The sequence below is a fragment of the Pituophis catenifer genome, unplaced genomic scaffold, assembly GCF_029215685.1.
Source record: "Pituophis catenifer annectens isolate HBS135680 unplaced genomic scaffold, rPitCat1.0.hap2 SCAF_13, whole genome shotgun sequence".
Lineage (NCBI taxonomy): Eukaryota > Metazoa > Chordata > Lepidosauria > Squamata > Colubridae > Pituophis > Pituophis catenifer.
The window spans coordinates 25,247,365-25,269,949 of NW_027256893.1; the positions used below are offsets into that span (position 1 = coordinate 25,247,365).

Genomic DNA, 22,585 nt, shown 5'->3' on the forward strand with positions numbered 1-22,585 from the left:
AGGGGCGCCGCGCTGCCCCGCGCAGCTGTTGCCGGGGTAACCGAGAGGGGGCTGGTCGCCGCAATGGGGCCGCATCCCCCGCACCGGGACGGCCCCGCCCGCCCGAGCACGGAAGACGCCAGCCGGAAATGCGACCGCTGCCGGCGGGATGGTGGCCTCCGTGCCGCCTTGTTCCCCTGCTCGCCAGCCAGCCAGCCGCCCGGCTGCACCCGGGGCCTTGGCGACGAGCCCTCCCGGGCAGGGAGACGCTTCCCCCGCGCTCCGCCCAAGCAGCAGCTGCACCTTGCCCCGAAACTCCGGCGGATCCTGCTGTGGCTGCTGCCCGGGGCACGGGCCGAGCCGCCAAGCGGGAGCGCGGGACGTCGAGGGCTCTTCTGGATAGCTCGGGGGAACCCCGGTGCTAGAAAATAAGGGGAGGGACACGCATGCATGCACACACACACACACGTACGTTTGGCATCAAGTGCAACCCACTCCCATTTATACCCCGCCTCTTATTTTTTTCAAAACTAAACCAAAGCGGTGAACATATCTAATAGTCCTCCTCCCATTTTCCCACAACAACCCTGTGAGGTGGATTAGGCTGAGAGCTGACTGGTGCCTAAGGCAGGGTTGAAACTCTATACCGTCCCAGTTAATCGGTGCCTTTACCATTAGACCAAACTGGCTCTATTCATACCCTAATATTAAACTCCCAGGACAGGAGGCTTTGAAACATTTAATATATATTTCTGTGGGTTGGAAATTCCAGGGCTGCCCTCTCTTGTTCTGTTCCTCCCTATGAGGAGAAAATAAACTATGAAGACGAAAAGATTGTCCAAAATTTCTTGAGCAATTGTGGAGAACATGGTGATTGCCCCAGAAGTTGAACTCTTCCTATTCCACAATCTAGGAGTTTTAAAGACACAATCTAGGAGTTTTAAAAAAGATTATTTGAATTAAAAGAATAAATCCTACGTGGCCTACAGTATGCAGCGTTGTGCATTTATTTATTCATACTGCATGACCCATCACCATTATTTTTTTTATTAACATTCTCCAGCAACTTGAAAAAAATCCCCCACTGATGTCATTGCTGGAACATGATTCTGTGTGTGATGGCTGAAGGTTGGACGTGTTCCCAAAGGAAGCTTTATTACCACTCAAGGGACACTGCATGAAATCACCTTTTTTCAAGGTTACATTTCAAATGTTTAGAGTAAAAGATAATGCATACTATTATATATTAACTCTGAATGGCTGAAATTAAACTTTAGATTCAGAGCCAAAATGGAGATGCCTATAATTCTAATAATCTATAAGTATCCTCTACAATGTTAAAAAGCATTATGAACCACATGATTTTAATTTGAACCACATTGCTGAGTACTTTTATAGTTTTACGTGCTTCAACCTTCCAGCACATGAAGCTCCAATCAAGGCAGCCGTTTGCAGTATTTCATCATATGAAACCAATGTCTATCTTAATGCAAGTGACAGATTTTTTTTTTCTCCTGGCCCACTTCCTCCACAATCCTTTCAAAATGTCACCGGTCGATAAAGTAATCTAGTTGAATTTTATGTCTATACATCAAATGTTTCTCAGTTAAGTACCAGTTATCTAAATAGGCATGTAGATTATGCAGTAGGCGCTTGGTTTGATCAAAAGTTTACTCATGTGTCCCAGAGGAAACCAGTTAACATCCTGGGTGTGTCTGTCACAAAGTTGATTGCTGAGATATTAACATAAGGAAAAGTTTTGCAAGTCTGTTGTTGTTTGGAAGTTGTTGGAGAGTGGAACCATTTGTTTAGGGAAGAGCAGTGACGTTTCTATTCAGTGAAATCGTAAAACCTCTCAAGCATTGCAAATCTGATCTTGAAACAAAATGTTACACAGCTTTAACATTATTTCTGCCTAAACTAACTTTATTTTCTAGCCACGCTGCATTAATCTTTCTCTCTCTGTTGCTCAACTATTAAATATCTTCTGCTTATCCAACTGAGCAAATTCTCTTCTATAACTTGACTCCCGTGCTTTTTTATGAAGGGAACCTGCAAGACATAAAGGTGTGTGCAAATTGAGAGTCTCTGGGTGAAGTGAGCATCACTTTTAATGACCCACATGCAAATTGGAAAGCAACACACCCACTTCTGGAGCCAGAATAAATACATTTTTAGCCATGGTGCTGAAGTTTCCCACTTCCCTATTTTACTCTGCTGTCCGGGATGCTATCCTCTTTCTTTGCACGTCCTAATTCCTCTTCACCAGCGAGTTGTTTCCAGGCCTTCTATTGCGATGCTTCCGGTTACTAACCTAAGGTTGCGCGGGCATGGCCAAACCCTACAACCCAACGGGTGCAACACCCTTAGGCTGGGGGCCGGCGGGACCTCCTTTCCCCACTATCTATCTATCTATTTAACAAGCATATATGAGATAAAAGTATAAACGTAATTTGAATACATGAAAAGGATACGAGTAAAAAGGAATTTGCTGGGCCCTCCGCGCCATGGACGGCGGAGGGGGGGGGCGAGGGGGGGGCTTCTCCTTCAATCACCCGGCAGCTCCAGGCCTGAAAAAGAAAGCCGCCCCCGCCGCCTGGTCTCCACCCCGGTTGGAGGCCCGGGGAGCGGGGCGAGGGGAGTCGGGCTGCGGCACCACAAGACCCATGGTGCCCGCCCAACCACCGTTAAAGGCTCCCCCTCGCTTCCCCCGCCAGGTGGCGGCACGGGGTCTCCCCGCAGGGCGGCGGCCATCTTGAGAGCGGGCTGCCCGCTTCCTAGATGGCCGCTGCCTTCCCGTCGCGCGGCCTGCCTGCCCGGGGATGACGGGCGCCGCCTCGCTGCTGCTGCTGCTGCTCCGGCGCCGGGGCCGCGGCCTTCTCCGGCCCGGGACTCCGCTGCCGGGCGGCGCTCGGGGGGCTCTGGCGCGCCGCTGGACCCGGGCCCCCGCGGAGCGCCGGCCGGGCGACGACCTTCAGGTGAGCGGCCCAGCAGGGCCCGAGGCAGGCGGGGGGAGGGGGGCTCCGCTCGGGCTCCCCTCACCCCCCCTGGCCCCCCCCGCTCTGCCTTTCAGCCCCGGCTGCCCGGCGCGCTCTGGGGGGGCTGCTGGGCGCGGCCTGCGTGGACCCCCGCCCGGCTGTGGAGGCTGCTGGGTGAGTAGGAAGCGGATCCGTCCGGACTGGGCGGGGAAGCCCCCTCCCCACTGTGCGTGTTTCGAAGGAGGGGTTGGCGGGGCTTTTGCCCGTTTCCCTTCCCTCGGAATCCCAGCCGCCCCGGGCGCTGCAGGCGAGACGGGAGCCTCCCTGGGGAAGGTGGGGAGGGAGGGGCTGCGGGGCTTTGGCCCCCCCGATGCCAGAGCCGCTCACCAGAGGGGAGGGGAGGGGAGGGGAGGGGACGGGGGGGCTCACATTTCGGCCTGGGCGGCTGCCGGGCTCCCGCTCGGGAATTTCCGCCCCCTCTTAGCCACCGTTTGCTCTCATCCCAAGCGGACTTTCTCTTCCAGCCCAGGCAAGAGGCCAAGGCAGCGCCCACAGATGCCCGGCTGCCCTTTGGGGCCTCCCCTGCAAAAGGAGCCTCCGGAGGACCCGGTCTTTGCCCCAGGGCTGCCCTCCCGAGAGGGGGAAAGCAGGCAGGGTTCACTTTCACTTAAATGTTTTTAGATCACTCCTCCCTTACTGGGCACCATAAAAATGCTATTCTAGGGTGAAAACGGTAATTTTTTTAAAAAAACCAACTACAGCAATGTAATTCACAAAATGCCTAAAGGAGGCTGGTCAGGGAGCCCTCGGTTTCATAAAATGGTTTGAAATGCCTGAGCACTTCTCTGCCTTTGCATCCAACGCAACAAGATCAGCATCCTGGCCCAGTTGGGGCACTGGAGCAAAGGAGCTCTTCTCTCCCCACCCCCCTCCCTCCCTGTCATGTCCTCCAAATGGTCCTTGAAGAGGCAGCTCACATAGGAGGCTTTGAAGCCGTTCTGGGAAAGGAGGAACTCGCTGGAGTTTCTCCTGAAGCCTGGTTGATGGTGGGCAGGCCTGCCTGCCTTTCGGCTGCCTCCGTGTCCCACTGGAATGGTTCCCCCGAGGTAGAAAGGGCCGCCTGACAGAGCTACAGGTTCTGTCTCCACCCTGGGGTGCTGAAAGTTAAGCCAAACCTGGGCCCTTCCTTTGAAACTTGTGAGAACTCTGCTTGTTTGGAGTGACGGCTGAGCAGTTCTGCACTCCTGGCTCTTCTTTGTGCCAAACAGATCAGAGGTACCTGGCCTTGACTGCGGGCTTCCTTACTGGTGGAACCTGCTGCTATTTTTCTACGTCTGGTTCTCATCGCAATGACCGAGGCGGGGGAAAGCCCAAAGGGAAAGCCCCAGAGGAAGATGAGGGTAAGTTTGGATTTATATGCAGTTTTGCTATGAAGCTCCTAACAGTTTTTTGGGGTTTGGGCGAAGCATGTTCGTCTTCTCTTTTCTGTCAGCCTACATAGCCTCCCATCCAGCTCGGATCTCTCTGCATCTTAAATTACTCTGAACAAGCTGGCTGTCATCAGCAGTGTTGGCCCAGAAACAGTCCTCTTTTCTCTCAGATGAACAAACCTCTTATGTATTTTGAGCATTAATATATTAAATATATTAATATATAATATATTAAAATTAAATTGACATGTTCTTGGATTGAAAATTTTTTATGCCCCAGTTTAATTTTATAAGGAACTTACACCTTTTCTCCTTGGCAGCTAGGTGTGTCTTCTTACCTGTGTGTGCTTAATGCAGGTGACCCTGCAAGGACTATATCACAAATGATGGCTAAGCCTTGCTCTGGGCAAGGGGAAAGAGCACTGGATATTCTACTGGAGCTGGGAATATGGGCATCTCATTGTCTTTAATTTGTTCATATATCATTCTTAAAATTTGTCAAAGGAAAAGGATAGCCAGGTACTGTGCATTTATTCAGGATCTTCTTAAAATATTTTGTTTCAGAGATTTATATGCATGTACATCTTGACAGACCAGGCATAGGTGCTCCCACCTTTTATCTCAAATTTGCCCATTTTGAAGGCAAAACAGGCAAAGCCCTGCTACAAGCTTGGTTCCTCATTATGTCAGCCTTTTGGGGCACATTCTCCCTTGTGACTTGAAGTGTTACGGTCTTTTTGCCATTTTGTTTGGGGTCCATCTGAATATCCCTCCTTAACTTGGCAAGGAGGTGCCTACGAGGGTAGTGAGCTTCTGGGAAGGAGGGCAGGTTTACTGCTCATCCTGTGCACTGTAGGGATACTGAGGCACTGATTGCCTCATGGCCAAAAAGAGACCTCTTCCAGCCCCTGAAGGAGGGCCAGGGAGCAGAGAGTTACTCACAGTTCCTTCCACAAAAGTTAGCTTTTTAACCGCTCTTTATCACATGCAAACAATATGATCCCTCTGTTTTTCATCGTGAATTTCTCTAACACAATCCCTAGGAGGCTGTTATTGCTATTTGGGTTTTACAGACTGGAAAGGGCATGCTTGAAAGAGGGTGGACCAGAAGCAAAAGATGATTCTAGGTCTCTCTGATCCATTAAGTGATTTGTACATCCACTGGGAAAAGCAGGATTGTTGTGGCCTGCCTGGCAGCAGATTCGGACAGTGAGGAGGTTGGGGAGGAACATGGGCCAGTCCTGGTCTGGAGAAGGCTCGGGCAAGGACTCTGCGTCGGAGGCAGAGAGGGGTCCAGGGCCATCTGGTAGTTATGTGCTGCCTCCAGAATCTGATATCAGTGAGGCAGAAGAACAGTGTGAGCCTGTTCCCAGTGTGAGCATGCGCAGAGCTGCCAGAAGGCAAGAACAATTAAGGAAAAAAAAGGGCAACTCGGGAGTAAGGCTTGGAGATGATTGGCCCCTCCCATAAGATATAAAAGAGGAGCAAACGGACATGAGCCTTTGCAAGGAGCAATTAGTTCATATAGTCAATTCAAGCTCTGAGAAGTCCGTTTGACTCTGTGCTCCGTTTGGCCTTGAAAAACTAATTGACAATTAGGTCTCTGGCAGCATTTCAAGGGAGATAAAGGTGGATGCTTATCAACATTACCCTGAAAGACTGTGTCAACTGGAGCAGACATCTGTCGGAATCTTCACAGACTGACTGTGAATCATTACTGGCTGTGAATGACCATAATTCACAGGCGTCTCAATAAAAGAGGTTTTTTGGGACTAAGATTGTGATTTATGCTTTCTCAGGAAGCCTAGGTCAGAACAGATTCAAATGTAACCAGCAACTTGTGGTTACTCGGAAAGATTCTTACTGTAACTTCTATATATTTGCCAGTGATGGGAGAAGCGGCTCTCTTCCCATACGGTCCCAATTTAAAAGGGTATGGAGCTGCTTCAAAGAAGGATGTCTGGTAGCTGGGACCCTCTCTGCCTACGCCGGGGACAAGGGCTTTTGTAAGAGATCTTCTCTGGACTTTCCCAGGGCAGAGCCTGGACCTGGCTTGCCTTCTAGAGAGAGAGAGCACACGATGGGTCTGGGGCATCAGACAGCACCTGCCTTGACTACTGGAGGGGAGATTCCTTTGATCGGGCCAGACGGTGTTACTGGTGGAGAGCGCTGAGCTCCGAGGCCCTTCCAGGCTGCCAGGGCAGGTGTCCAAAGAGGCCGTGGGCAGTGAACCGCCTTGTTTCCTGAGCCTCCTGTGGCCTCCTTAGAGGCGAGGCCAGCCCTCTGAGACAGCGCAGGATGAAAGGGCTTTGCAAGTCTGCTTGTGGTTTAAAATGGTGCAAAAGCTCCTAAGAGCCACAGAATCTCTGGTCAGGCATCCTTAGGAGCATTTTGGCTGCTGCTCTCGTCTCCTTTCAGCCGGTAACTGGAGCGGCCTTTGACGGCAGCCTCTGACAACAGACTTTTCAAGGGAGAGGCTGTCACCTTCTTGCCTCCGGAGAACACCTCCTCCTTCTGCCTTTGGAATAGAAGGGACCCCCTGAGAGATTCCCTGCTGGCCCGTGTCTCTCCTTTCTGTCCCTGAGCTGTCTTGGGGGAGAGCTGGAGGGAGGGGATGAATTGGTTCAGACAGCTAAACCCTCCTGATAACGGAAAACTGCCCAGTGTGTTATAAGCAAAAAGCAGGCATAAAGGGGCTAACTTGAGGACTGCTGCTGTGGCTGCCCTTCATCCTTGGTGAAGCTCTGCTTTTCAGTTGCCTTCTCCTTTGGGAACGAAATTGGTTGTGAAATGCAGCCTCTGTGTATTGTCGGAAAAGGGCTGCCCGTCTGCCCTATCACTCTTGTCGGGTGCCCAGTTTAATGGGTTGTCCCTGCAGACAAATGCCTTCGTTTGCTCACAAATGTGTTGTTTGGGAATCTAATTGAAAAATGCCGCAGATAGATTTCGTGACCTAGGTGCAGCCACGTATTGGAGAGTCTGAATTATGGGCAGGAAAGTCATTTCATAATTCCAAGCTTTTGAGCAAGAGAGAGCTCTGGGGTTTGCTAGATGACCCTGAAGCCATGCATACGTGGGACCCAAAGAGGGAGGCTGGTTCTCGAACATGGCTGTGAAAAGGGCTCGACCTGCTGAAGAGAGGGCCCTGCTGTCTGGGCTCTGGAAGGAGGCTGAGATTGGGAACCGCCAGATGCTGCTGTTACTAGGGAGCCTTTTTCCTTCCACAGTTCATGGAGGCTCTGCTCCAAGCCCAGCACATGTGTGAATGGGTTGAGGTCATAGTAGTGCTAAACCCAGTTCCCAGTGGTTAGGAAGCCAGTGCAGCCTGTTCGTTAAGAGTTTTAAGCTGCCAGAATTCTGCCCTTCCCAGCAGCTTCGCCTGTAGTGCTAAGCCACGGTTTAAAACCAGAGTACTGCAGCCACGTCCCCAGGAGAAAATGGTGCAAAAGGTTCCTTTCCTGGGAGAGTTTCAGGAGTAGTGGGAGTCACTGCAAAGCTGGCTTATCTGCAGCCTTCCCCTTGGCAATGGTGGCAGCTTGCCCTTTGGTTCATAGGTGCTGCAGAAGGCAGCCATGCTGCTCTGGCCATTTCTAAGATAAAAATACATTCGTCTTTTCCTTTTGTGGCTTTGTTTACTTTTGTCTGAGAAACGCTGGCTGGCTGTTACAAAGCCCCCCTGCCTGCTGAGGACCAGGGATGGCATCCCAGCTAGGTAGCTCCCTAAGGTCTTCTCCTCCCCAGCCATTGGCCTGGCCTGAATAGGCCTCTCCTGCCACCCAGCTGGCTGGCCCTGCTCTGGCCTCCCTTCATTCAGGCCGGGCAATGGCTGAAACACAATCCTGTTCTGCAAACCAGATGCTAGTTTTCTAGCCCAGGTTTGTTTTCTAGGGAAGGCTGAAATGTGGAACAAAAACCAGGCGGGGGGTGGGGGGGAACACGGCTGTGGCCCGAGGCATAATCAGCTTGTTGTAACATTCATCTTGATGTGCTCTTGTGTTTCCTCTCCCCAGAGGAAAAGAGACGCCGAGAGAGGGAAGACCAGATGTATCGCGAGCGACTGAAGGTCCTCTTCTTCATTGCCATCATCATGAGCCTGCTGAACTCGCTGACCACCAGCGCGGGAAGCATTTCCTGGAACGACTTTGTCAACGAGCTGCTGGCCAAGGGGGAGGTGCAGAGTGTGCAGGTGGTGCCAGAGAGCGAAATCGTGGAAATCCACTTGCACCCGGGGGCCGTGGTCTTTGGGTGGCCCGTGAGTGTCCTTTTCGGCCCTTCGTTCCTTGGGAAATGCCGCTGTGGGCCCTCTGCTTTTAAATCAGTAGCCAGAATGCTTCAGTCACAATGACTTCCTTCCCCCCCCCCAATTTTGTGAAGTTTTCATGTTTTTCTGAATGATTTCATTAAGTGAAGGAAGTCAATGGCTTATGTGTGTTCCTTGATCATTTGAAGGGCTTCCTAGAGAGAACATAGTTAAAGCATTTGAGCTTTGGACTGATCTGAAAATGATTTCCAGTTCAGGAATTAACCTGTGGGAAAACTCCAAATACATATTGGCGTATTAATATTTGAATAACCAAAGGATTGATTGTAGCCATTCTGAATCACTTTAGCTTTGGGTTGTATTTTTAAAAAAGTCCTTTTGACCCAGGTTTCAAGTAGGCTTGGATGTTGACAGGCTGGGTGGTCAGATGGCTGAAGAAGCCATTTTTGCCTTGTTGGGGCTGTTTTCTCCCTCTATAGAATTGCCCCACCATGAGCATTGGGCAAGGGATGGCTCTGTTTTCAGAGGCAGCCCTCCCTTCCCTTCTCAAAGGCTTACCTGGCTGGGACTTCTCCGCCTTTTTGTGTCTTACAGAAGTTGAGCCTGACCTACGTGATGAAGGTGGCAAACATCGACAAGTTCGAGGAAAAATTGCGAGCAGCCGAAGAGGAGCTGAACATCGACCTGAACGACCGGATCCCTGTCTCTTACAGGCGCAGCAGCTTCTTTGGAAAGTATGGAGGGAGGGAGGGTTTGACTTGCCTCCACCCGGGCAGCCTCTCTTGTCCGCCTTTCTCCTTTCCTCACAGTTGCTGGTCTGTACTTCGATCTCGGGGTGCACAGTGACCAGATGGAATGCTGTGCACTATTGGCCTATCCTGAAGAGGAGGTCCAGGATGGAGTCTGCCATGGACTGGCCTGAATTGTCCAGCCCACAGTTGAATCCCATAATGGAGGGCCCGGCCTAAGGCCTCTGAGTAAAGGAGTTCCTTGGGAAAATGTCCGGTTTGGTAACTGGAAGGCCTGTTGCCTGAGAGTGGCTTGGTGGTCTCTCCCTGACAGCAAACTGTGCCTCTTGGCCAGGTCACCAGAGGCTCCTGCAGAAAGATACAGACACACAACCCCACTCGGTTGCAGTGGGCTGGCATAGATTCTCCTTTTGAGTCTTCCCCCAAACTGAAATTGCATGGCACCTGTTTCTCCTCTTTTGGAACTGTTAAATGAGCAGGCAGCCAAAGGATTTACGGTCACCAAAAACCCCAGGCTCCCTGCTGTGTTTATTCTGTTATTTGAGAAATCCAGTTTTCTACTGTATTTTTGGCTCCCCAAACTCAGACCTGTCTCCAGATGCCGAGGCCTGACCCTCTTGTGCTCCTGTCTTGGCAGTGCCCTCTACACCTTGGGAATGACTGTGGTGAGCGTTGGCATTCTATGGTACATTTTTCGGCTGGCTGGCATATCAGGAAGGGAAGGCGCCTTCAGTGCCTTCGTAAGTAGCCTCACCCGGGGGGGAGGGGGGGAGGGATTGACGTCCTCCAGATGGGAGTGGTCAGAGACTGGGCAGTCTGGGGCTCCTCCATCTTCCTCTATCGTGGTTGCCATTGCTGGGGTTGCCTGCTGTTCAGCCTCCTATGCAGAGGTGTGTGTAAAAAGGGAGTCCCTTTCCCCTCTCAGGTGGGAAGGCAGAGCTCCAGGGACTGCCAGGGCCAGGTCTTTGTGCTGCTGGCAAACCCTTCCCTGCAGCAGTTCTCAGCCATCGCTCTTGCCTCCACTTTAGGACTGCTGTAAGCAGCCCCCTTTCCCCCCTTGCCAGGGGTCAGGTGCTTACTGATCTGTGCCAGGCAGACCCTCGCTCCGTCAGCTGAGAAAAAACTGCTGGTCTTTGCCTGGCTGGGGGAGCACTCAGAACTGAGCCTTCCCCAGCTTCCGCCCCTCCCAGGATGTGGGGACTGTGCCTCCAGCCCAGGCTGCCCAGCACATCCAGGGATGTGGCAGTTCTCCCTTAGAGGCTGGAGACCGCCTCAGAGGGGAGTGGGGAGCCCAGGGTGAAGAACTCTTTCCAAAGTCTCTGCTGACTCACAAGGCTGGCTGTCTCCCCTTCCTCTCGGGGGCTGCCTTTCCTGTCATGTTAACAGAGCCTGTCTGGGAGCAGAGCTGAAAGATCAGCTCAGCAGAGGATAATAATCAGCTGTGTTGCAGTTCAGGTAAATAGTGATTTGGTCCATCACCGGCTCAGAGGAGGCCGGAATGTGCTGCTCCACTGCCCCCCAGTCATCGAACCTTTTGAGAGGCAACACTTTTGGAGTCTGGGGGCTGCACGCTTTGTTTCAAGCACCCTTAAGTTCAGGAAGCCCCCATCAGCCCTTCCATCTAAACGGTAGATAGGAGGCACATGCTCAGCTGAAGGAGGGTTGCCGTGGTGAGAGGGTCCCCCCGCCCCCAGCTCCCTGCTATCCGCTTGGAGGGCAGCAGCCAGCACAGCCCCACCGTGGGATGGAAAGCAGGAAGTAGCACCACCTAGGCTTTGTCCTGGGGAGGGGGACGCAGGTTTGCACTGCAGACCTCTTGCTATGAGTATCTAAACTTCCCTCCTCTCCACGCACCACAACCAACAAGGGCTTGGAGCTTGCGTTTTCTCCCCCTCCTTGGCAGAACCAGCTGAAAAGGGCTCGCTTCACAATCGTGGATGGCAAATCTGGGAAAGGGATCAGTTTCAAGGATGTGGCAGGCCTGCACGAGGCCAAGACAGAAGTCAAGGAATTTGTGGATTATCTGAAGGTAAAACCCTGACTTGCCTTGGGAAGCAGGAAGGCTGAGGACAGGGAATTGTTGGAGAAACTGCAAACCAGTTTTTCTTCCTCTAGAATGGGCCTTTGCTCATTCCGAGGTGCTTTCAAACAAAAGAGTCTGTAGGAGAAGCTGCAGAATACCTTTGGCCTCCTGCTGCACCTGTGGGAAAGAGAACAGCGCCTTGGCTCTCGAGTGTTCGCTGCTCTACCCTTTCCTTTTGGTTCCAGAGTCCGGAGCGCTACCTCCAGCTGGGTGCCAAAGTGCCCAGAGGGGCCCTCTTGCTTGGGCCACCAGGCTGTGGGAAGACCTTGTTGGCAAAAGCGGTGGCTACAGAGGCCCAAGTGCCATTCCTGGCAATAGCTGGCTCCGAATTTGTGGAGGTGATTGGCGGTGAGTCCTTCTTCTCGGCCATGGAGCCTCCCATGGAAGGAGATGCTTTCCAGAGGACGTGAACCAGTTTCCTCATAAAGATGCTTGTAGCGATGGCCACAGATCCGCTGCTGCTCCCTCCTGCGTGCTTCCCACCTACTGATCCTCCACCATTTCTGACCTTAGAAAGCTTTGGCTGGAGCCCCGAATTCCTTGGGAGGATTGGGTGGCTCTCGAGGGGCTTCCAGATCCCAGAACAAGCATTGGGGCTTTGACTAGCCGAGCTTCCTGGGTGGCTCCCTTGCTGCTACTTTGCCCTCTGCTGGCTCCTGGCAGAAAACTTGCCTGGCTAAAAACGGACCCCGCAGCCTGTGGGTTTGTTGGCTGAGAGCTGCGAGGGTCCCAACCAACAGGAGCAGAAACTCTTGAGAGCCCAGTCTCCCTCCCTTGGATGCAGTCTGGGTCAGAGCTCACTCCCATTTTGCCCTTCTGCAGGCCTTGGCGCTGCCCGGGTGCGGAGCCTCTTCAAGGAAGCCCGGGCTTGTGCCCCGTGCATCGTTTATATAGATGAAATTGACGCGGTTGGGAAAAGGCGTTCGACAAACATGTCTGGCTTCTCCAACACAGAAGAGGAGCAAACCCTGAACCAGCTGCTGGTAGAAATGGACGGTCAGTTTTTGATGGCAAAGCATTTGGTTTTGAAGTCTGGGGTCTTTTCTTCCCACCGCACCCCAAAAGGAAATTCACCTCTCCTAATAGGGCATTTCCCCTCCAGCATGCTTCTTCCCTCCCCACTCCTTTCCCAAGCTGCTGCCTGTTTCCTTAGATCTGGAGGTCTGGGCTTCCCTTCATTGTCAGCTCTGCTGTTTTTCTCTGCTGCCTCTCCTTTGATGGGTTTCTGTTTGCTGGTCAGAAGGGAAGATGAACATCAGTGCTGGCTGCATTTGACGCTGCTGGCCAGGGAGATGTGCCGCCCGAGAGAGGCAGTTCATGTCTCGCCCAGGGAAGCAGAGGAGTTCCTTCTGCTCTGATTCTTTTCCTCCAGGGCTGCGCCAGGAGAGTCTCCCTGCTCAGGCAGGAAGACAGCCCTGCTCCTTCCAGCTTTCGGGGGGGGGGATTCTTTTTAAAGGCTTAGTCGCTTTGTGGGAGGGAGGCCCAGGGAAGTGCTGGGAAGACTGACGGCCTCCTCTCCAGCTAGAGACTGATAAGGAGGTAGGCCTCCATAGAAGCAGCATTGCATGAATTGACTGTCCGGCCTTATGCACGTCAGAAGTGGCAGAGCCAGCCGTTGCCTGCTTGGTCTTCATGGATGGAACTATATTTCAGGGTTAATAGAGTTGGAAGCAAAAATGAATCTCCGCCTTTAGAGCCATTACTGCTCAGACTGGTTGAGAATGAGTCAAGCTCAGGTATTGGCATCTGAATGCTGAGTCAACTCCCTAATTCCCTACTCCGAGTGTGTTTGGCCGCCTTCGTTCCTGAAACTTCTGTGGGTTCTTCTGCTTTATATTTGCACCTTGCTTTGAAATGTGCCCTTTGCAAGAACCCGAGCATTTAGACAGCCAAGCTGGTGATGGTCATGAAGCCCCCTTTTCCAGATGTGCACAATAAGTAGGTAGCCTTCTTGCTTTGCTGCCTCTGGATTAAAACTCAGCACCTGCCTTTCCTGACAGAAAAGGTGGCAAAACATGGGATGGACCACTAGACAATTATAAAGTGAATCTTCATCAACAGAGTTTTATGGTCATGATTGGGGGAAAAAATCCTCATCCTTCGACTGGGTTCTGGGTTGGCCAGACCCACTTCAAAGTGCTGCATCCAGTTCCAGGCATTGACAATCTGGTGCGTATCCGGAGGAGAGCGAAAGGATAGGGCAGCTAGAAAGAAGAGATGATCTTGGCAGCATTGCACATGTTTAGCCGCGTATGCCAATGCCGAACACGTCCGCACAGGAGCTAAAAACTTCATTGAGGATGGATGTCAGTCTTGGAACTGTAAGGGCACCACTTGCAGAGTTAAATCCCAGAGGCTTGTATTAGTGAGTTTGTGGCCACTGGCAGGTGGAGGGCTCTGTGGACCGACAGGTTGACTGAGGCTGCCGAGCCAGCCCAAGGGGCTCCCAGCTGCTGTGTTCCTTCTTGTTGATAAAGGGAAGGGAGGGGGGGGGGCTCTTTGAGGCTCACCTCTCCAGCATCCCGAGAGGAGCAGTCCTTGCCTGGGGTAAAGGAGAAAGAGATCCTTCTGCTTGCAGTGCCAACGCTGCTCTGTTGCAGATGTGTTTCCAAAAGTGGAAAGAGTAGGCAGGGCTGTTGTGTGTCTGCGGGAAGGAGCTGGACCTTCCATTTAAAAGCGGCATGCTTCTGGCAAATGTTGTGGCCTGAATTGTTATAAACAATTTTGATGTAATGAAAAGAAGGACTCGGGCAACATGATAGCACAGTGTTCCAATATCTAAGGGGCTGCCTCCAAAGCACCCGAGGGAAGGACCAGAAGCTAATCAAGGAGAGAAGCAACCTAGAACTAGGGAGAAATTCCCTGACAGTGAGGACAATTAACCTCCGGAAGTTGTGGGTGCTCCATCCCGGGAGCTTTTTTTAAGAAGAGACCGGACAGCCACTTGTCTGAAATGGTCTAGGGTCTCCTGCTTGAGCAGGCGGTTGGACTAGAAGACCTCCAAGGAAATTGTGGGCTGAATATGGCAATGTAGAGTCCAGAAAGGGCAGCGTCTCTACAGCTGGAGTTGTCTGCAAAGACTGGATGGTCTTTTCCCAATCATACCACATGTCTGAGTTCTGTTTTCAGTTGAAGAGTGCAGGCAAGTGATTTAAAGAAACATTCTATACTTCATCATTACACAACTCAGGCTCCGCCCCCCCCCCCAAAGGTTTATGAGCATCTCCTTCCTGTAACTTCCTCCCTCTTCTTGGTCCAGCATCCACCCTGGATTGTCCCTGGATTGCCGCTGTGCCCATAGCACAGAGAAGGTATCTCTGGCATCTTTGCCCGTTGTTTCTGAGGTTCCGCCATTTCTCTTCTGCAGGGATGGGGACCACAGACCACGTCATCGTGCTGGCATCCACCAACCGAGCTGATATCCTGGATAATGCTCTCATGAGACCCGGGAGGCTCGATCGCCACATTTTTATCGATCTGCCCACTCTGCAGGTATTATAATGGAAGTGGAGGAAGGTGCACCTCTGGATTCTTGCATCCAAGGCCAACTCTGCATGGCCAGTCACCTGCTTGAACGCCCTACTTTCCTTGTTGCGATTATTCATTCTGAGTCATGTGATCCAGGTGTTTATTTAAAGCCAGGAGCCTGAGGAAGATGGCTCCACAAAGAGAGTTGGAGCCTTCTCTGCTCTTTCCTAGAACTGGCCCTGAACTCGGAGGAAAGGGGTGCAAGACCCTTCCTGCGCTTCTCTCTTTTGGGCTCCCCTCGTTCAAGGGCAGCAGCAGCTCCTTTTCCCTTTCCTGGCCCAGTTGCCCTTTCTGGTTCTTCCCTGTTTTGGCCTAAAATTCCTCAGATGCCTGATCTGATCTGGCACCAGGAGCTGGAGCTGCACAGCTGCCCTGAAGGGAAAAGGAGCAGGAAATCCTGGCAGCTGAGCCCCATGCTCTAATTAGGGCTATTGTAACCAGCCAAATGAGTCACACTCTGGCACAGGGCCAACCTGATCTCCCCCCCCCCCCATTTCCTTCCTTTCATTCATGCGTCGAGGGAAGGGGAGCGCTTGTGAGTCTGAATTCGCTATCTTGGTGCTAGCGGGGCGATGGTGAAAAGGTCAGGAATGCACCAAATTCACCAAAAGCCGGGTGATGAAAGCTACAGCCTTTGGGGAAAAGGAGGGCGGCCATCTCAGCAGGCTCTTCCCTTTGCTCTTCCGGGGAAGGAAGGCATGGGTGGGCAGGCTAGGGAGAGCGGGTTGGGGGGCGCTGGGCCTAGAGAAGCCTCGGCCAGGATCGGCCATCTCTGGCTCAGTGCCCATTGCGCCTGAGGCATCCTGGCGTGGGGCAGCCAAGGCCATCTGCTCCGTCCGAGACCCAGACAGGCTCTCTGTGCACTTAAGCCTGAGAGCGGCCCTCCCCAGGCCTGTCCTGGGGCCTTTGGGAGCGTGGAGGGGCTGCCCTTCTTTGCCCTCCAGTTCTTGCAAGGATCCCCTCCCTTCTGGAGGATCTGGTGGCCCCACAACCACACACCTGCTCTGCTCTTTGTAGGAGAGAAGGGAGATCTTCGAGCAACACCTGAAGGGGCTGAAGCTCTCCCAGCCCAGCAGCTTCTACTCCCAGCGGTTGGCTGAACTCACCCCAGGCTTCAGCGGTATGTGGGGGGGGGGGACACAAGACCCAGCTTCTCTGAGCCCCCTCCCCAGAGCTATGGGGATCTTTCCTGTCGGAAGAGAGAGCAAGGAGTCCCCTCTGTGTTCCCTGCCAGTCCAGCCCAGCCCCCATCCTGTGGCGGCTGCCACTTTGCTGCTGTCCACTCCGCCTACAGACCCCAACTCAGAACAGATGAGCCTCCTCTTCCCCAGCAACCTCTGCAGTCACATGAGCCATCCTAGGGCCACGCCAGGCTGGTTCTTCCTTCCTGGGAGCACCCTGTGGTTGGGCCCAATTAACTCCTTGCTGCCCAGATGTGGAGCACCTCTGTGTTGGCAGCCAGGCCTGGCCTGCAGTTTGAATCCTGCTTAGACAGCACAATCAGCAGGCCTGGCTGTCTGCTCCCTCCTTGAAAGGCCTGTTTCTCATTTGCAGAAACCTCCTTCCAACCCACTTCCAGGTTCCCACTCCAGAAGGCTTGTTTTTCTTTTCCTTTTGCTGAGCTACTTATTTTCCGAGTTTTTAAACACTTAAATAAAATGCCACGGTTGATTTTTAAAAAAGGCATTTAGAGAAAAATCCCTGGATGTTGGTAACGAATGAGGTTTAAGCAGAAAAAGATGAGAAAAGGAAGGACTATTGAAGTGAAGATCAGAAATACCTTCCAAGGCAGAGGGGGATTGATGTGGTGTTCGCTGTAAAGAAGCTCTGAAATCCCTCAGCTGCAGAGGCTGCTCCCCAGGATGGGGAGACCCAGAGTCAAATTCCGCTTGTCTTTGAACTGGGCACCATGCTCAGCCTTAAAGGGAAGCATGCACAAAGCCTGGAGCCCCTGGAGGAAAAGGCATGGGAATAAGAGATGAAACCCAAACACATTCCCATAGAGGCATTCTGGTCACTGCAAGGGTTGGTAAAAAGTATTGGCATCCTCTCATCATAAGATATTAGTAGGGAATTAGTAAGGGTGCTGGGAAGTGCCCGCCTGTCTGTCCATCAGCAGGACAATCTCCAAGAACTGAACAGGGACGGATTTCATGGGGGCTGGGGGGAGGCTGGCAGAAGGAGGATGAAGAGGGGCTTGGATCCAGCTGGGGCTCCGGAGGAAAAGAGGGCAGAAATGGCTCTCCCCGGTGCATCCCAGGGGGAGGGGGGGGGCCTTCCTAAGCCTCATCCCAGTCACATGATCAATCTTACACAGCCACCCCTGGGCTTCTCAGTTCGCACATCCACACAACACACATCCAAATGCATTACTTCATTACACAAGATACCGGTGCCATCTATGGCCATTGACAGTAAAGAGGTTAGAGAGAAACCCAGAAGCCATTTCCTGCAGTGTTTCTCTACCTTAAATCCTGCCAGATGTTAAAAGCGTTTTGTTACCTTGCACGACTTGAAAACGAACCAGTTCTGTCAGCTACATTTCCCTCGCCTTGTCCAGCTACCTTGGTGTAATGTAACTGAGAGGCTCCACTGCCTTTCCTTGAAGAAAAAACGCTGCTCTTTAAAAAGCTGAGCGACCAGAGCCCACGGGTGAGACGCTTGTGTAAATCCCGAGGTCTTTAGGGAACCCTGGAGATTAGCCTTGCAGTGAGAAAGAGCCCAGGATGAAGGTTTTGGAAGGCTGGGCAGGCGAGAAGAAACTCTTCCTGGAACAATGAATAGATTCACATTTGAGGTCAGATCCTGCAAGAGGAGGCTACGCAGCCACTATTTCTGCAGACGGGGAAAGGCAGTGAGAGGAACAGTGGACGTTGAGACTTAGTGGCTGGGATGACCAGGCAAGGAGGGCTGCCCCCGCCCCCCAACTCAAGGGGCGGACTGGCTGCCTGGAACTGCCTTCCAAGCTGGGTTGGCAAGTGAGGAGCGGAGAGGATGGTTTGCTTTCTTTCTCCCACTGGTGTCATTGCTGGCCCTCGGTATCTCTTCCTATGATGGGCTCTGCTGGGCGATATGGGTGGGTGGCCCCACTGAGAACCCCATCTTGGCTTTTTAAAAGCGCCCCACTCTCTTCGATGCGCCAGAAGCCGAGTGAGAGGCAGCGTGGGGTTTCGTCCGCAGGAGCTGATATTGCCAACATTTGTAACGAGGCGGCTCTCCACGCTGCCAGAGAGGGATACAAATCCATCGACACGATCAGTTTTGAGAGTGCTGTGGAGAGAGTAATTGCAGGTAAGCTTCCCTTTTTCTTTCCTGGTGCCTTGTGGTGGTGGGGGGGTGAGGAGTGATTGTGTTCTTCAGCCTAGATTTGGGAGGAGATCTCTGCTAGGAGAGCCACCCAAGTGGTCACCAACCAAGCAAAGCACATTGGGTGGGTCTCAGTTCCGGTTCATTTAGGATCTGGTGTGAACTGCCAGGCTCCCCTGAGTGATCTTTATCTCTGATCATGCTGTGTTTTGTGAACAACATGTCCTTTGGCTTTGATAGGAGCTCCCTCAACACAAGTGAAGGGATATAAACTCCCAGGCTGCTGGCCAAGATTGGGGGTTGGTTGTTGGCATTTTTGTTGCAGTAAGGATCTTCTGATGGAAGCCTTCTGAGTTGGGGAGTCTCCACAGCGGCTAGCCTAGACGAATCACGCTTGCTGGAATTTGTAAGAGGCGAGTGGCAGAGCAAAGCTACTGGAGGCCACCTGATGGGAAACCTCACCTAAGCAGCCAGGTCTTTGGGGACAGAAATTGTATGGTTCTCACCAAAGAGATTGTTTTCATGCTTGGATGTTTCTTGGCTGCAAGGGTACCTTTCGGTGAGGCAAAGTTTAATAGCAGTTAAAACTAGAAAGGGGTCTGTAAGTCTCAGGTGTGAGACTGTGGATTTGCGTGGTTGCCTAACAACCCATTTGTAAGCCTTTCTTCAAGCAAACGTTGTTCTCCGCTTCCTTGGCCTCCTCATGACTCAAAATATAGAAGAGGCTTTTGAGCGCTTGGCCTGGTAATGCTGGAAACACAACCTGGGAAACGGAGCGCTTTCCCCCCATCCCACCCCTTCACAGGCGCTGCCAAGAGAAACAAGATCCTTTCACAGGAAGAGCGGAGGGTAGTGGCATTCCACGAATCGGGCCACGCCTTGGTGGGCTGGCTGTTGGAGCACACCGAAGCAGTGTTGAAGGTAAGCTGGCTCTCTGCTGTGAAGCTGGATACGCAGAGCAAGGCAGGTCAGCTCACGATTCCTCCTCCCCCCCACCCCTTTTCTGCCCCAGGTGTCCATTGCTCCCCGCACAAACGCTGCGCTGGGCTTTGCCCAGATCCTGCCCAAGGACCAGTACCTCCTGACCAAGGACCAGCTCTTTGAGCGGATATGCATGGCGCTGGGGGGCAGAGTCGCGGAAGCCATCACCTTTAACAAAGTGACTACAGGTGAGGAGGGCCGGCCTTGCCCAGAAAAGGGCCAGGAAGCTCGTTGGCTTCCCAGGGGCAGCGTGTGCCTCCCTTCGGATGAAATTTAAAAAGCCCCTTGGCCGCCTTTCCCAGCATTGCCTTTGTTTTTAATCCTGCCTTGGTCCAGGGGCCCAAGATGACCTCCGTAAGGTCACCAGGATAGCCTACTCCATGGTGAAACAATACGGAATGATGCCCACCATCGGCCATCTGTCCTTCCCGGAGATGGAAAGCGGTCCAGGGATTGGACGGCGCCCCTTCAGCCAAGGGCTCCAGCAAATAATGGACCACGTAAGCTCTCCCAGGGAGGCCGAGCTGCAGGGGAGGCGGGACTGGCTCGTCTCGAGTTGCAGGGCTCCTGAAGCGGGGCCCCTCCCCGTCGCAGCTTCCCAGGCAGGAAGATTATCCAAGTGGCCTAATCCTGCCTATTGGGCAGTCAGGGCCAGGACGTTGGATCCTCAGCCGCCTCTTCTCCTGGCTGGGAGCTTTCACTGAAAGGTTGGGATCAGTGGCTCTAGCCAGTTGTGGCTCCCATTCCTTCCACGGCTGTCTTTTTCCTAGGAAGCAAAGTTGCTGATAGCCCAAGCGTATAGGCGCACAGAGAAGCTGCTCTTGGACAACCGGGAAAAACTGAAGATGGTAAGGCCCTAATACAGTTCTGGAGAGCTGGGGAGGGAGGGTGAAAGGCCGGCAGGGGACCAGCAGTCAGTCCCTAACAAGTTGCTCCCTTCTGGCTTCAAGGGAAGTTGAAGGTTCAAGTGAATCTCAGAGCAAGTATAGGAGCAAGGAAAAATACACAACAACACTCTTGCTTGAAAGCTGGCAAAGAGCTCAGGCCTCTGCTAGGATGACCTCACTGCAGCACCCCAAAGACCACCCCTTTCAGAAGGTGCCCCCTTTTGTGCAGGTGGAGCCAAGAGGCAAAGTGGTTTGGAAGGCCAAAGAAGCCGAGAGAGGCTTTCTGCACTCTGAAGTGGACCAGATCCTCTCTTGAGGAGCAGGAAGCTTTTGTCTCCTGCGTCCATCTAGTTGTACAAGGCTGCATGTGCTCATGGTGTACGTTCTCACCCCTTCACCTTTTCTGGGCTAGCAGGGTCTGTGGTAGGGAAAGAGAGAGTGAATTCTGCCCCATCTCATCTCTGACCTGAGCAGTGCCAGAAACCTAAGAGATGGCCAAGGGTGTGCAAAACATTTCACGTCTGGAGCATCTTGTTTTTCTTCCAGAACAGGCGGATCTGTGATTTGATTCTGGAATATCTAGTTGTAGATGATGCAGAAGGAAAGGCAACTCGTGATATTCCAGATACACCGCATTCTCAAAAGAAAATGTGGCAGGTTTGCCACTTTTCAGTTTTCCCACTGGCAGAGTAATGTCTGCTCTGGGCAGCTGTTTCTGGCTCCTTAGCTGGACCGCATAGGTCAGGGGAGAAGGGTTTTCTACAGCCAGATTTCCTTGAGGCAAAACGTTTTGTAGTTGACCATAAAACTATCCCAGCTTTGGAAGTGGTGAAGGGGCTAAAACCTTTCCCCAGAGCTCTGCATTTTCAGAAGGCTTGCTGGGCCCAGTTCTGTCCTGTTATCAGGGCCCCTTGCTTTAAGGCCCTGAAGGTGCATTGCAGGGCACCGGGTCCCGTTGCCATTTTTGACTCCTGTGGCAAATGTGGAAGCTTCTGCTGAGGCATATTTATTTAAGCCTGCCAATTCTTCCTCTCTAGCTGGCAGACGCCCTGCTGGAGAAAGAAGTGATCAACTACGAGGACATTGAAGCCCTTCTTGGCCCTCCCCCCCATGGGCCCAAGAAAACAATCTCTCCCCAGAGTTGGATTGAAGCCGAGAGAGACAAGCAGGACAGAGGAGAGGAAGAGCCGCCTCCCCCGTTGCCCCCCTACAAGGAGGAGCAGGAGCCTCACCTGAGCTCCGTTTGAAGGTCGATCAGGAAGCGAGTAGCCGGTTGGATTCAGGTTTTTCTTCCAAACTTAGAAGTGCTAAGGATGCTTATTTTTGCATCCTGAATCCAGCCCAGTTTGGATGTGGGCAGTAGGCAGGCCAAGCGGTGAACAGTGCCGGAAGCACCATCTTTGAGACACCTTTGGTTTTGGTTCAGAGCTGGTCTGAGTGACCTGTCCTTCCTGGAACAAACCCAGGTCTCTGCCTGGGGTCTCCTGCTTAGCTGTCCTCACTAGAACCATTTGGTTGCTATCTCAGTGCAGAAGCACGTTAGAGAGTTTCAAAGTAGGACCTTGCATTGCAGAGTTGAGAAAAGCAACTATTTTAGTCCTGCTACCTAAGCGCCCCCTTCTGCCAGGCTCCGTCACCTCCTGTGATCAGTGTCTGCCACCTAGTGGTCTGCTGAGGAACCAGCATCACAATTTGTTCTGGTGGAGAAGTCTGGTTAAGCCACCCAGTTCCTGCCTGGTGGCGTTGGGCATTTTCAAGGGGAACCTGACTATATACAGCACAATTGAATGGTTCTTGGTGAGGGAGCAAAGGCGGCTGAGAATTGGGACTCGGCAGCATCTAAAGTGAAGCCATAAGCTCCCTGTGCTTGTCTGCAGCCTAGCAACATCTTTGTGAAAACCCATTTCTCAAATTTAGGAACCACAGCATCAATGAAGTGGGATTTTAGGGTACATACATGTATTTGCCTTTTTTTTACACTGGAAGATATTGTATTTGGTTTTCAATGGGCTGCTGTATTTCAATAAAGATTCAGAAGTGCTGCAGATCCAAGTATTGAACTTTTAAGTGGTGGGATTTAACTAGAAAAACCACATTTCCTATTCTCTGTTCTGAACAATGTTATCCTTGGGTTCTGGATGAGAGGTACGACTATGGTTTCTTTATTTGCTTTTTCTAGAATCTTCCTCCTCTTTACATAAAAAATGGGATTATTACATTTGTGAGATCATGATTTAGTGTTATATGATCACTATCTTTTTAAGCAATTGTATGTTGTCCAATATTTACACACAATTTAAAAGAGACAATCAAAAAGCTAAGAAGGAAACAAAAAGACCGAAACGCATCCTCTCCAGCAGCCTCCACTCTGATAAACAGGGATTTACTTGGGTGTCAAGTAAT

The 22,585-nt window shown here is 52.1% G+C and overlaps 1 protein-coding gene across 1 annotated transcript; it reads left to right on the forward strand.

The window, feature by feature from the left end:
• Nucleotides 1-2,793: 2,793 nt before the first annotated feature.
• On the forward strand, nucleotides 2,794-22,227 carry SPG7 (SPG7 matrix AAA peptidase subunit, paraplegin). Its single transcript, XM_070953056.1, has 17 exons — nucleotides 2,794-2,957; nucleotides 3,053-3,131; nucleotides 4,226-4,357; nucleotides 8,398-8,639; nucleotides 9,243-9,382; nucleotides 10,035-10,137; nucleotides 11,301-11,426; nucleotides 11,666-11,828; nucleotides 12,303-12,476; nucleotides 14,848-14,972; nucleotides 16,026-16,128; nucleotides 18,189-18,299; nucleotides 19,120-19,235; nucleotides 19,327-19,483; nucleotides 19,632-19,795; nucleotides 20,066-20,143; nucleotides 21,220-22,227. Exons 1-17 carry the CDS (start codon nucleotides 2,802-2,804, stop codon nucleotides 21,427-21,429), a joined length of 2,379 nt encoding a protein of 792 aa, XP_070809157.1. The 5' UTR covers nucleotides 2,794-2,801; the 3' UTR covers nucleotides 21,430-22,227.
• Nucleotides 22,228-22,585: the final 358 nt, after the last annotated feature.